At 40.9% G+C, this 15,138-nt stretch overlaps 1 protein-coding gene across 1 annotated transcript; it reads left to right on the forward strand.

Moving 5' to 3' along the window:
• The first annotated feature begins 371 nt into the window (after nucleotides 1–371).
• Nucleotides 372–14,207, forward strand: thumpd3 (THUMP domain containing 3). Its single transcript, XM_030729587.1, is given in 14 exon segments — nucleotides 372–571; nucleotides 574–617; nucleotides 619–697; nucleotides 760–851; nucleotides 941–974; nucleotides 977–1,045; nucleotides 1,048–1,364; nucleotides 1,904–2,030; nucleotides 6,345–6,418; nucleotides 6,836–6,951; nucleotides 7,050–7,154; nucleotides 8,617–8,635; nucleotides 8,637–8,742; nucleotides 13,672–14,207. Coding segments are annotated over 14 exon segments (1,518 nt in total). The 5' UTR covers nucleotides 372–444; the 3' UTR covers nucleotides 13,881–14,207.
• Nucleotides 14,208–15,138: the final 931 nt, after the last annotated feature.

The following is a 15,138-nucleotide window of genomic DNA, read 5'->3' on the forward strand; positions in this document are numbered from 1 at the left end:
ATACAGTTAGCAAAGTGGGTAGAACTGAGTCTTAAATTATGTTTTTTGTCTGGTTGTTGAGTTCAAACGGTGGGCTCATTGCATAAATACATATTTGTATGTGACGGCAGTTATATAATATAATGCGGTTGTCAGCGGCTAACGCTTCCTGGATTTGCATGGAAACCAACTTTTTAGTCCTTCAAAGCTTAGCGTTAGCCAGCTAACTGAAAGCGTTTCCCGAGCATTAAAATAAAGGTCTTTTTTTTTTTTTGTTTTACTGTGTTCATGCAATGTAATAGCACACGGTAGCCATTTACAACACGTTAATGCCTTGTTGTAAATATGTGCCCAGATATAATGCTCTCACATTTCCCTCTCTCCAGGTGAGCTGCTGAGCTTGGTAGTGGTTATCACATATTAACACGTATACCGGTGTCTAGTGAGGAGTGGGCTCATATAAACATGTCCTGCCAAGGAGATGGACTTTCAGCGCAGGGCTCCAGCTCAGTGGGACCGTGCACCTCCTCTTCCTCGGAGACGGATACCAGGAATGGAGATGTAATTACTGTTACCATCGGAGCAACTGTGCCACAGGGTTTGAACACACTGCTGCAGAGGAGGTCAAGGAGAAAATTGGGGGTGGATGCACGAATTAGCAAAGATCGCGGTCGCATATACTTCCTATAACTACTGACAAGCTTTCCAGGTAAGACTGTTGCCATGTTTTTTTCAAGCTTGCCCATCTAAAATCAGTGTATGTGATTATCTGTTCTTGGCATTCCTTATTGCAGGTTCATCTTCTGAGGTCTGTAGACAACCTGTTCGTTGTGGTTGAGGAATATGATCATTACCAGTTTAAACAGTCAAAGGTAACCCAGGTCCATCTTTATTCACTTGGTGCTGAACGTTAAGTGCATAGTTGTTACTGTCAGGATAATGAACATTGTGGCTTCTACAGGAGGACACATTGATGGAGCTGCAGCAGCTTGCCTCCAACTCCCCTGGACCAATGCCCTAGAGGTTTGGAAACTAAATGTAACGCTTAAAAAGAAGAAAGGCCACCGCAAGGAGGGAACACCACCAAAGTGAAAGCAAACAGGGAGGCAGCTGATCTAGCTGCTGCTGCTGAGCAGCAAGAGCTACCTCAGGTGGCGTCTGGTGCTGAAGGCCAGTTGGAGGCGGAGAGCCCGGCTGACCTCGAGACCTGCGAACAGGACTCGCAAGAGGCGGCGCCCGAGGCCAAAGTCATCAAGTTTCGTGTGACTTGTAACAGGGCCGGCGACAAACACAGCTTTTCCTCCAATGAGGCAGCTCGAGACTTTGGGGGAGCTGTGCAGGAATTCTTCCAGTGGAAAGCAGACATGACAAAGTTTGACATAGAGGTAGGCACACTTCTGTATCGATATCGATAAATGCACAAGGATTACCATTCTGTCAGCCGCCCCCCCCCCAAAAAAAGAAATCTGTTGAGTAAAGCCTGCAAGACCTAAACTTATATTTAATTTAGGAAGTAACAAAATAACAAAGGCATTAATTATCACTTTCCATTTAGGAAGTGTTTATATCATGTGACAAGTTGAGAAAATTGCTTTAGCACCTTAAAGGTTAAAGTATTGGAGATGATGTGGATGTTCCATAAATCAGTGTTGGGGAAAGAAAACGTTTCACATTGTGGTGGTAATCTCATCTACAGTTATTTTATTACCCTCCCACAACCACCAGTTGCCAGCTTTTTGTATCTTGCTCAAGTTTAGGGATATTAAACCTTTTGATAACATTTAATTGTAATTTCATTACTGATTAACCTGCAGATTAGTTTCGCTTAATTTAGTCTTAAGAAAAAAATCTTATAGACTCCTCTTCATATGATATAATAAAGTGCTCCAGGACACATCATAATAGACTTCTTTCTCTCTCATAGGTCTTACTAAACATACACAATGAGGAGATGGTGATTGGTATTGCACTTACTGAGGAGAGTCTTCATAGGAGAAACATCAGTCACTTTGGACCCACTACCCTGCGTTCTACTTTGTGCTACGGCATGCATGCTCAGGTAACTCTTCTAACAATGATTGCACTGTTTGATCCAGATGACCTCACACTGTGGAGTTCACGTTGCGTTTTCTGCTGAGTCGATGGGATTTGTCATTCTGTCCTGTGCTCATGTCTGTTCATGTCCAAGCAGATGCTGGCTTCAGCCTTTTAATTAGTTATTTATTTAAAATTTTCAGATGTGTAGTAAGCAGTGGTGCATGTCCACTGTTTGTCCTACTGTCCAATTCTGGTTTCATGGATATAGCTGAGGCTCTGAATTTGTTTTGTTAGAAAGTGAAGGTTGTTGGCTTGATATTATAAGGTTGTTGAAGGATTCAGACAGGTTGACAGTGAGGTAGTCATGCACCCTGATGAAATGCAAGTATATCCAATATCATCATATTGTATTACACTAAGAAATTCCTATGTGTTGCGATACATCTGTTCACACGTCAGTGTTTATTTTAAGGGTAACAAAAGACACAAAGAACTGTCCTCCTAACTCATCTTTTCCACAAAGATAAGCACAAGTAGGTTGCGAGGTGTGACAAGATATTCATGTTTTCGTTTTGAAACATTAGGTGGTGTTGATTAGCTGTGAAACAGTTAGAAGCCACAGTTTAGTGAAGCCATGAACAAAGCAGATGGGTATTGTACTGAAAGTAAAAAAAAAAAAAAAAGAGCTAAATAAATTCAAGTTCTTTCTGTGTTTTGACCCTCTGTACTTGAGTTTCCCCATAACAACCATGTCTGGTCGGCATGCTTCTACTACTGTTTGTGTATAAAAACACTTTTTATACACTATATTTATATAATATCAACATTTATCAATACATCAGGAAAAAATGGATATGTGTTAATTAACTATTATGCAGTGTTTTATGTTTTTGCTCCCAAGTCCCCTCAAACGCTCTGGCCAGCATTTATCTAGTGAGTGCAGGCTGTAAGATCAGCATTTCCCCTCATGAAGTGTCCATGTCCATTTATTCTGGAGGAGGCTGTAAAACTTTGTGTGTCCAAAACAAGTGTGTGTCAGAGAAGCTCACTTCTGTCCGATTACAGCGATTCTGAGGACAGTTGTTGAGGATTTCCAGGACTTCTCTGTCGGTAACCGCGGTCAGTTTTGTGGCAGTTAGTTACTGTTAGCCGGTGGTGGAGCTAATGTTGTGGACGACTCAGACACTGAGCGAATAAACTCTCATATGATGTGAGAATGTAATCACATTTTTAACAGAGAAAAAGTGTGATTTTTTAGGAAGCTCAAGCTTAATATTAACTGGCATAGTGTTAGTGCCAAAAAGTGGTTTCTGTTTGTTTTTTTTTATGTGTAATGTCTTTGCCTATAGACTATAGTCAACCAGATTTTAATGTCAATGACACTTTTTACCTTCATAAATAAAAAATATATAAAAATCACTTTGCCAAAGAGTGATTGTAGCTTCTACCTTGTGACAGGAATGTTGTCTGTCGCGCAAAATGACTTGACATCATTCATGAGAGTTACTGTATGTTTGACAGATTATAGGCCATTTACAAAGTTTAAATGCAGCCAATCATTTTTTTTTGGAAAATACCAGAAATCACTCTTTGACAGAACACCGGCCCCTGTCAGCTCTCTGTAAACAGGAGGGTAACGAGTCTGATCTGCTGAAAATCCAGAATTGTGACAATATTGGGAATAAATAAGTATGAGGTGATAATAAGGTTATATGTAGATATACCTCTCAGGTAATATGTAGATACTAGGGATGTTCCTGGAAACTAATATCTAAACAAGGAAAAAAAATAGACTAGCCAGAAATGCAGGGAAGGAAATGACGGTGTTTCTCTGGAGGTGCGCTCTAGGCTACGTTGTAAATCAAAAATAACCAACAATATTAGACCTAATAAAAGTTATCAGTCCAAGGTAAAGAGTTATGGCATTTTTCTATAACGATGTCAGGGCTGCAGCTTCATCTGGTGGCAGATCGATGTGTGACATTAAGGAGAACCATTTATGGCACCGGGCATCAATTAAAACCTTAATAATTAGGCTAACTGACTAGTGACGATTAGTCGACTGGTCGCGCACATCCCTACTAGAGACTGATTAATTTTGTTTAGAAGGATTTTTTCTTCTTCTTGCTCTCATCGGACGGACACATTTTTCTTCTCTCCCTAACCCTTCCTTATTTACCCTGCTTGCTGCTTTGCTGCTTTAGAGCCTCTCTTCACACATCTTCCGAACTGGAAATTAAAATTATGGATCTGGTCAGCTGGTCTCTCAATGCTATTGATTGATCAAATTTTCACCATGAGGAGATTGGGGAAAGGAGAACCCTCTTTCCTCTTATCCGATTGACATACCCGGCTGGCTACGTTATGGATTCCTGTGGAGGGTGGAAGATGGCGTGCCTGGCTGTACTGTCAATTGAGGAGGGGTAGCATATATTTGGCTTATTGATACTAGGATCTCTCCTGATTTGACTTGGGGATACCTGGCTTATCGTAAATTCGGGAAGTGTGGGCAGCCATTTGGGCCTTGTTAAGGCTGCTTGTGATGGGAATGCAGAGCAGTACAAACCCAAACTCAGGCTCAGTATATCTGGAGCTGAATCAGAAGAGATTAGATCTTGGAGACGTATTCGTTTCTGCACAGCAAAGGACCAAACCAAGAAATTTGGATGATTGGATTTTTCACCATTGAGAGAGTGCCAGAAAAACTAAACGCTGTCAACAAATTAATCAGTATCAAAACAACTGTAGAATCTGAAATTTGGCTCTCTGACGGCCTTGGATTGCCAGTTATCTCATTTTTTTCCTGGACGTTTTGTAAACAGATGCTCTACGCCCCCGCTGTCCCATCTTCTGACCTGTGTGGACTGATATCCCTAGACCAAGCTGCTGATGAATGTTCCATCTCTTATCAGGAACTGTTAACTTAGGGGGCAGTTTGAGTCAGCCCACAGTAACCCGAACCCCTCTCCTCCGCTGGCTTCCTTCCATCCCTGATCTTACCCACCCGAGCACTCCCATGCTATTTGCTATATGTGCTTACTATGCAGAGGTTATTTTAACCTCATACTGTGCCCCCATTATGGGGCAAAATATGAGATGCTTTTTTTTTATCCACACCTATCCTATTGTGTTCGCTTTGTTTCCCTCTTATCTTTGTAAAACTGCAGCGCCTGTGATGGCTCCCCTGTTTGTTTGATTTGTTTGTCTTTATGGATGGGTGTTCTGGAATTCTTTTCATTGCATGTCTGACATATGATGACAATAAATTGATTCTGATTCTGATTTGTCAGTTTTATTTTCTGAGGAATGTTGTGTTGCATTGTGTTTCAGTAGTGAAACAATAACAGACTTCTCAGGTGATATGTAGTAGACATTGATCTGTTGATCATCAGTTATTTTTTTAACTCAGTTTTCATTTGTTTTCTAGACAAATGTGGCTTTAATTTTCATTTTAAGTTTTTTTTAAATTGTTTGCAAGGAACAAAGAATTACTAAGTAATTGTTTGTTTTAGTCACATGAATCATCATTTGATCCAGAAATAACTATTTACTGTATGCAAATGAACCGAACCGTGGCTTCTGTACCATTGGTACATCTGCATCTATTTAATGTAATAGTTGATCTGAAGGTGGTAATACACAAATATTGAACAATTTCAAATCGGTGAGATTTCAGAAATTGGCTTTAGATACTTATGAGTCACTACACTTGTTCCATTTAGACAGTGTGTATAAAAACCCGTATAAAGCATCCCATTTCAGCTCTACAAAATGATTTCTATTCAGAAATCTTCTGTCAGCTCCTCCACAGTAAAAGTGTCCAAAAAATGACAATTTAGTCTGGAAAAGATACAGATGAGTGTATTTTTAAAATATTGCCTAAAGGCACTATTGCCTTGTAAATGGACAACTTTGCATTTATGAAATTTGTGTATTCTGGCAACCCAAAACTGTTTGTGCTGGTGCAGCAGTTTTGGTTTTTTTTGGTTTGTTTTTTGTTTTTTTTAGCATTGACCAAAAGTAGAGAGTAGAATTGGTCCTGAAATACTGAGCTTTTAAAAGTAGATTTTCTGCAAGGGGAAAGGGTTCAAAATAAGTCAGGTCAGCATATTTTTGCTTTCTTGACAGAATAAATGAAGTTGCTTTGTGTTGCCTTTTATAGTGACAACAGTTAGAGATAAACAGATCGAGTATATGTTAAAGCCATCTGAAGAGTTGAATGTTGAATGTTGCATGCAAACATTACAAGAGAGGTAAATGTGAGAGAAAATGAGAGATGGGAGATAAAATATTTATGAAATACACTGTATTAATTTCCTTGTCCGTTGACAGGCTGTGTAAACCTCAGGCATCTGATGTAATACTTGATCCTATGTGTGGGACCGGAGCTATACCGTTGGAGGTGAGACGCAACCCTGATAGACTTTAACCGGTACCTAAACAACAGCATCAGTTTTCATCAGAAAGAATGGTTTGCTGCGCTGCACAGTGAAAACTCTACACATCAGTGCTTCCACACATCTGCAAGCAGTTGGATCAATTCTCATGAGTACCAATAAAACCAAACAAAAAAAAGCTTACTTTTGTTCCTATTTTCTGAGACAAATGATTTGAACCTACAGCAGAGTCTGTAACTTATCACTGGTATGTTGTTATCCAACCTTGCTATTACTGTTGTATTGATCACACACCTGAATACTGCTAAAGGTGAAGACTAACAAATGTCTTCCTGAGGAAGCAGAATTATTCAGCAATAGCCTCAAGATTCCAGTAACACTAAACCACAGGCTGCTGATTGTGTAATGCTTTTCTTCTCCAGGGTGCCATTGAATTCAACAGTTCATTCTACATTGCTGGTGACAACAATGACATGGCAGTTAACCGCACAGTCAATAATATATGTCACATCCAGAAACGCAGGGCGGACAAAGGCAGGTGAGAGTGAACACTAACATTTCACAGAGAGCGAGACTGAATGTAGTGCACACAGTTGATAATCCCCATAATGATGTAAACTCTCTGGCTTTAAACAGAATATCTGGATTGCCTATTGACACAGTGCGGTGGGATTTGTGCAACTTACCCATAAGGACCAGCTCTGTTGATATTATCATCACTGATATGCCATTCGGCAAGAGGTACCGTAGTTATCATAGCACTAGTGCACATTAGAAGGTTGATTTCCTGTATGTAGAAATTATAGTCCATATGTTTTTTTATGTTTTATGTTTTTTGGACCAGCTCTTTATCCTCTCAAGGATATTCGAGTGTGCGTGGGAGTTTCCCCAACCAGTCTACATGTGCTTTGTGGACTTGGAGAAGGGCATTCGGACCCGTTGTCCTCAGGGTGTCCTTTGGGAGGTTCTGCGGGAGTATGGGGTGTCTGGCCATTGTTGCGGGCCATTCAGTTCCTGTACAACCACAGTGAGAGCTTGTCCGTATAGCCGGTAATAAGTCGGATTCGTTTCTGTGGGTGTTGGACTCCGTCAGGGCTGCCCTTTGTCACCGATTCTGTTCATAATTTTTATGGACAGAATTTCTAGGCGTAGCCAGGTGGCGGAAGGCTTCTTCCTTGGTGGCCTCAGAGTCTCATCTCTGCTTTTTGCAGATGATGCGGTTCTGTTGGCTTCATCAGGGGGGGGCCTCCAGCTCGCAGTGGAACGGTTCGCAGCCGAGTGTGAAGCGGCTGGCATGAGAATCAGCACCTCTAAGTCTGAGGCCATGGTCCTCAGCCGGAAAAGGGTGGAGTGCCATCTCCGGCTCAGGAACGAGTTCTTGCCTCAAGTGGAGGAGTTTAAGTATCTCGGGTCTTGTTCACGAGTGATGGGAGAAGGGAACGGGAGATCGACAGGCGGATCGGGGCTGCTTCTGCAGTGATGCGGACGCTGCACCGGTCCGTCGTGGTGAAGAGGGAGCTTAGCGTAAAAGCGAAGCTCTCGATTTACCGGTCGATCTACGTTCCTACCCTCACCTATGGTCATGAGCTTTGGGTAGTGACCGAAAGAATAAGATGCGAATACAAGCGGCAGAAATGAGTTTCCTTCGAAGGGTGGCTGGCCTCTCCCTTAGAGATAAGGTGAGGAGTGCGGCCATCCAGGAGGGGCTCAGAGTAGAGCCGCTGCTCCTCCACATCGAAAGGAGCCAGTTGAGGTGGCTCGGGCATCGATTAGGATGCCTCCTGGCCGCCTCCTGGGTGAGGTGTTCCGGGATGTCCCAAGGGAAGAGGCCCCGTGGTAGGACCCAGGACACGCTGGAGAGATTAGTATCTCGGCTGGCCCCTGCCGGAACGCCTTGGGGTCCCCTCCGGATGAGCTGGAGGAGGTGGCTGGATGGATGGATGTTTTTTTTAATGAGGCGACCCTAATGTAACTACAGTCTTTAAAGTGTTGGCTGGAAGTTCTGTTCTAAATAGAAGATGTTAAAGGGACCTTTGTTGTTAAAAGTGGATTTAAGTCATTTAAATTTAAGGTCACAGTATAACAAAAATGCATGTTCACGTGGTGGAATCCTTTTGACCAGTTTTGGAAGACAAAGCATGAAACCCACATCAAGCAGTTAAAGTAACTGTGTGATTGTGTTTTTGTCTCTGCTTTCACAAAGAATGGGCTCAAAGAAGAAGAAACTGGGATCTGTACCCGTCATGTCTCAGAGAAATGGCTCGTGTATGCAGACCAGGCTCAGGAAAGGCCGTCCTCTTAACGCAGGACAAGAAGTGCTTTGCCAAGGGTAGCCATTATTAATGTTGCACAACACAAATTTGGGCATACAGTATCAGCCAAAGGTTTGCACACACTGTGTGCAACCTTGGCTGTTACTGTATATTTCTAGGAAATTTCCAGGGAAGTAAAACTCAATGCAAAAGACGGGGAAAAAAAGAATTCACAGTGCAAGTTTTATCCTGTTGCAATCTTTCTGGTAATTCATGGTAAACAATGTTTTCTTGTCGTACTTCCTCAATTCCTGATCAGGGCTTTGATTTGCCTTAACCTGAGATGGTATGTTTAAAAAAAAGGATCCGGTTTCTTTAGTTTGATTGCTTGCCATAACCTGCTGAAGTTATTTGGAAAAAATGATTCAGACTATTTAACAACATGGACCTGCCTTTAATTTGTGTTGTGTGACATTCCTCCTAACTAGTTGTGGTTTTTTTGTTTGTTTGTTTGTTTAAATCATCAATGAAGAAATTAATGGTAAATGCAGTTATTTATCTATGCCATGGTACAACAATTATATTTTTTAAAAAGTATTAATTCATACTGAGCAGGAAGTGGCAGATGCACCAGCTTAACAAATCACCATTGTGCTTACTTGCTGAATGGAGCTCAGGATCAATTGCCTCCCTGTGCAACCTCTTTGGTCACTGACGTGGAGCAGGCACATGTTCTTAGTACACCTGAACAATACACATTACAAGTCGCATGCTCAACCTGAGGAAAGTTGTACTGCTTTGTGTCTACACCCATTATTTGTTGTTTTGTATTTTCCACATCTCAGTGAGCTTGAAATGGAGGTGTGTCAAGATTTAGCTAATATGTACGTACGATGTTTGTAAATATAAAAGTTGTTGCCATGGTGCAGTTTAGTATTGACACAGTCAGATTTTAAGTTCCTATCCAGTTCAAATATATAAGTCTTACAAACTAACTGCAGCCTCTTTTTTTTCCAGTCTGCGTATCTATGCAATAATCCACTTTTCTTGTTTATAACAATCCCACACTGAAGCCACAATGTTATGTGTGTCTTGGAATGTCAGATGGTATAAAAATTGGTAATCCCCCCCCCCCCCCCCCCACCCCCCCCCCCCCCCCCCCCCCCACCCCCCCCCCCCCACCCCCCCCACCCCCCCCCCCCCCCCCCCCCCCCCCCCCCCCCCCCCCCCCCCCCCCCCCCCCCCCCCCCCCCCCCCCCCCCCCCCCCATCCTGAAACTCACTCGGGAAGAGATTTTAGTTCCATTCCAGTTGGAGAATTCTCATCAGTGTTTCCAGGACTGCGTCAGCTACATAGACTGGGACTCCTTTAACAATGTCTCTGATCTGCTCAGATGTAGTGCATATATGACATTTTGTGAGACCTTGCTCATCCTCCTGAATCAGTTTACCTTTACCCCAATTATAACCCAAGCTACAGGACCAAGTTACAAAGGACTTAAAATTTGCTAAATGTAGTCAGAGACAGAGCAAGGAACATGCTCGGTAACAGGTATTTACTCTGCATGGGAGAGGGTAAAGTCAGTGATGAAGATGCAGTGGAGTGATGGAGGCCTAATTTGTTGGCTCATGGATTTTTTTAACTGAACTATCTCAGTAAGTGAAGGTTAATGGCGTTTTAATAAATGGTATTTGCTTCCCTACACCGTGCTCCTTCAGGGGTGATTCACCACCTTTGTTTGTTTGTTTGAACTTTATTGCCTTAAAATATAATGACAGGCAATTTACATACAACAAAAAGAATAAAAAGAAAGAAAGGAAGGGATAAAAAGGGTGTTGAGATTGAGATTGGGCAAAAAACACATACCCAAACAAACAAGAGACATATATCTGTACATACCAAGTTCTAGTCAGATAGGAAAGACAGTTATGACCGTTTTTGTGAAAAAGTATCTAGTTTCATTTGTAGTTGGGCAGTCAGACGCTCCATCATGTAGACTTGTTTCAATTTTTGTCTCCATTGGGCAACGGTCGGTGGACAGGGTTTAATCCAATTTAGTGTAATAGTCTTTTTTGCAACTAGTAACAGAATGTGCAGTATATAACATTGATCTTTAGTGAGTAAATCCTTAGGATATATGTCCAGCAAAAATTAAAGAGGGTCCATGGGGAGATCTGTCCTTAGAATGTCATCAATCTTTTGTTTAATGTTCTCCCAAAAGGTCTTGACTTTTCGGCAGTCCCAAAAGACGTGCGTGGTCACCGACTATTCCACAATTCCTCCAACATCTGTCTGTAGTTGTAATCCTGGAAAAAAAAAAGTTTTTAAGGGAGTTCATCTGTTAGTATTACATTCATCTCTAATTCCCACTGTTGTTTAATATTTAGTGTTTTATCTGACAGTTTGATCAACAATTTTCTATATATTACAGTGATTAATTTATTTGTTAGTATCTGCTTTTCAAACGCCTGCACAAACAATACTTCCAGATCAGTAGGTTCCGTCTTGATATTTTCCCGTTCCACATATTTTGCTATATAGTTTCTGATCTGGAAGTGTCTATATAGATCACCTGGGGTAGGAAGAATTGATCTTGTAATTGAGAGAATGGTTTAAGTGTCTGCCTGTTAAACAAATGTTCCAATACGATCAGGCCACTGTCCGCCCATCTCTTAAAGACACGATCTGAAACAGATGGAAGGAATTCGTTGTTACCCATGATAGGCATGGCATGTGATAATCCTATAGTCTGAGTTGTTTTTGAGCTACAGTCCAGGTCTTTAGAGTTTGTAGAATCCAGGGATTGTTGATTTTTACCTTTTTTTGAAAACTTTGACTCAAGAATGATAGTGTACTCAGTGGCAGCCCAGGGAGTGAGTTCTGCTCAATTGAGACCCACTGGGTTCCTTATTATTAGTAATCCAGGCCATTGTGATATGCAAATGTGTTGCCCGATAGTAAAATTTAAAATTAGGCAGTCCTAAACCTCCTTGTTCTTTAGTAGTCATTAATATTTTTAATGCACCCTTGGTCTTCGGTTTTGCCAAATAAATTTTGACACCAGCTTTTCTAAGGTTCTAAATGTGGATTGTGATACTAATATTGGAAGGGATTGAAATAAAAACAACAATCTTGGAAGTACATTCATTTTTACTGATTTTCTTCTACCTAAGAGGGACAGGGGGAGTATATCCCATCTTTTCAGATCCTTTTTAATTTCCTTAAGTAATTTTCCATAATTAGAATCAAAGAGTTGTGTAATTTTTGGAGTGATATTAATGCCTAGATATCTAAATCCATGGGAAGATCTTTTAAAAGAAACTAATTCTTTGTTTGTTTTAATGCTACACACTCAATGATTTCTCACATTTTGGCTTTGACATGTTAACATCATTAAGTTTCTTGATGACACTGCCTTCTCAGCGGTCATGACCCTGATCATGACCCTGAAATATCAGATTTCAAAGACTTGTGTCGTCATTCTTGGATTGCGTCAGTCTGAGTTTGCAGTTTTTAAATGATGATTTCATTGATTGAAGGAAAAACTTTATCCAAACCTACCTGCCATCTGTGAAAAAGTTATTGCCCCCTAAACCTAATAACTGGCTGTCCTACCCTTGGCAACAAGAACTACAATCAAGTGTTTGCAATAACTGCCAAAGAGTCTTACACGTTGCTCTTCTTTCGAAAATTGTTTTAATTCAGCTACACTGGAGTGTTTTTGAGCCTGTTTAAGGTCATGCCTAAATATCTCAATTGAATTTGAGTCCGTCCTTTGACGAAGCGACCAAAATCTTCATTTTGTTTTTTTGTCTTTTTTTTTTAACCATGCAGAGGTGGACTTGCTGGTGTGTTTTGGATCATTATCATGCTGCTTGAGCTTCAGTGTACAAACTGATGACCGGACATTCTCCTTCAGGATTTTCTGATCGAGAACAGAATTCATGGTTCCGTCAATTACGACAAGTCGCCGATGTCGTGAAGCAGCATAGCAGCCCCAGACCATCACTTTTTATGAAGTGCTGTGTTAGCCAGATGTAACAGGATTCAGACCTTCCAAAAAGTTCAACTTTTGTCTTGTCAGTCTGCAGAATATTTTTCCCAAAAGTCTTGGGGATCCTCAAGGTGATTTTTGATCATCAAGTGAGGCCTGCAGTTCTTTAGATGTTTTTCTGGGTTTTTTGTGACCTCCTGGATGAGTTGTTGACGCACTCTTGGGGTAATTTTGGTAGGTCGGCCACTCATGGGAAGGTTCGGTACTGTTCCAGGTTTTCTCCATTTGTGGATCATGGCTCTCACTGTGGTTCGCTGGAGGCCCAAAGCCTGAGGAATGGCTTTGTAACCTTTTCCAGACTGATAGATGTCACTGACTTTAATTACTTTTGCACAAAGGGCCCGATGATGATCTTAAACGCTGTATGTGTCTGTGAAAAACCTACTGCAATCCGATCAGCAGTTGGGAAATAAAAAAGTGTTGGACTGACTGATCATTATTATAGACCCACACTTCATGAAGACAAAGGGGAGATAGTGTTGAATTTACATTGTAGAGCTGAATTAAAACAGATGAATGCATGACTGAGGATGACATTTTACAGTATGGTTATATAATAACAAATCTGGTGTGAACCTGCCTATTCTCGATGTGAGTAAATTCCCAAGCTTACGCAATCATATGATTAATGTTGTCACAAAACTGGAAAAAGACAGTTCTGTGTTATTTGCCACTGCAATCCTTTAGCTGTGATCATTTTTAAAATGCTCATGTTTTATATGTTTATGTAGCTCTCCAAGTGTTAAAAGAAAACATTATCTGGTCTTTCTGCTTTAATGGATTGCTTGCAGGTTGAATTTGTCTTGAAATATCTAAATAATCCCTCAGCGGTTTGAGTAATGTGGGTTTAACTCTGCTGAGTCACTGCATCATGGGGAAATAAAAGATTTTTAAATGTTTGTCTACATTTTACATAAAACGAATGTCTCATTTGTTAGTTTGCTCTCATGAGATTTATGTCATCTCCAGGCTATATCGAGGATGGGAGGGCTGTGGAGGAAGCTGCACACTGTTTGGGTCAATGTCGGGGGTTTACATGCTGGCGTCTACCTTCTCAAGCGGACCGGGGCTGTGTTTGGTCAAACTCCTGAGGATGTCCATGATTCACGAGGAATGGTTAACACGCAGGGGGATGAAAAGGAAGACAAGGAACTCTACTGATTTACATTTGGCATTTCAGTTCTGAATTTATTTTGAGGCCATGTTAAAGTTACTTTATTTATAGTTACCTATTGAATGGAGTTTTTTTTTTGTTTGTTTTTTTTTTAAATCAGGTTCTCTGATCAAGCATGCCAAGCAATTTTACTGTGTCTTTAATTTGGTAAGAAGCTGTCATGATCTGCAGGTTTGATGTTCTCACACTGTTTTTCAAAGTTTGTTCATCTGTCACATCGCTGTTCAGAGTCCTACTGAATGTTGGGGTTGTACCCCCTCAAATGTGTCCACTATACAGAAGCTGCACATGGTCTCTTCATTAATAAAAGTTTGGATGCAGTGTCTCGATGTAATCATTCTTCACACCTTCGAGCACAGAGGGAAGCTGCACTTGAGAAATGTTGTTACCCCTAAAAAGGCTGAAGGGGTCACCCTGACGGGCGGGTGGTCAACTTTTAACTTTGTGAACATGATAATTGGTTCAAATTAATACCATAGATGCATCTACTAAAAATCTCAGGAGTTCTTACCATAATAATGCCAGTCACACAAAGTGACAGTATTCTCAGTGGTTTATATTTATTATGATTTTAGCATTTCTTATTCCTAGTTCTTGCTTAGCCATTTGCTTTTGAATTGATATGGTGAATAAAGTCACTGAGGCTCTTATGCACCCCATTAAGATCTACTGAGACTTGGATTCTACTATCTGGTGGCTGAGGGGGTTAGCACTAGGGGCTGACAATATTATAGAGTTCAAGCACTTTTGACTGGGTAGTTGGGAGGTGGCACCATGGGCTCACCTTTCCTTTTTAGAGCGTCATAGCTGACGTGCTGTCCTGAGCACATCAAGAGATGTGAGAAAACGTCAACAGCATGTGTGAGTGATGCAATTAGCGTTACAGCATTCTGCGTGAACATTTGCAGACAAGATTATTTTTCATTTAGTCTTTCTTGGAACCACACTCAAGGGATATTCCCAAGCAGAAAAAAAACAACAGAGTTTTCAGTTCTTAGAAAATAAAGAAGTGAGCCTAAATGAAAACGTCACCTAATTGTTAAATTTCATTATCCAACAAAACAGGTTTTGGTAACAGAAATTAAGTACTGCTTACGAATTTTCTACCTTCTCACACCTGGTCCTTTTTTTTAATTTTTTTTTTTTAATCCTAAAGTGAAAACAAAATTAGTTCGGCCCTTTTTCTTTCTTTTCTTTTTTGTCTTGCGTATTCCCTGGGACTAAATACGAGCTCCTGCAAAACGT

The sequence above is a fragment of the Archocentrus centrarchus genome, chromosome 5, assembly GCF_007364275.1.
Source record: "Archocentrus centrarchus isolate MPI-CPG fArcCen1 chromosome 5, fArcCen1, whole genome shotgun sequence".
NCBI lineage: Eukaryota > Metazoa > Chordata > Actinopteri > Cichliformes > Cichlidae > Archocentrus > Archocentrus centrarchus.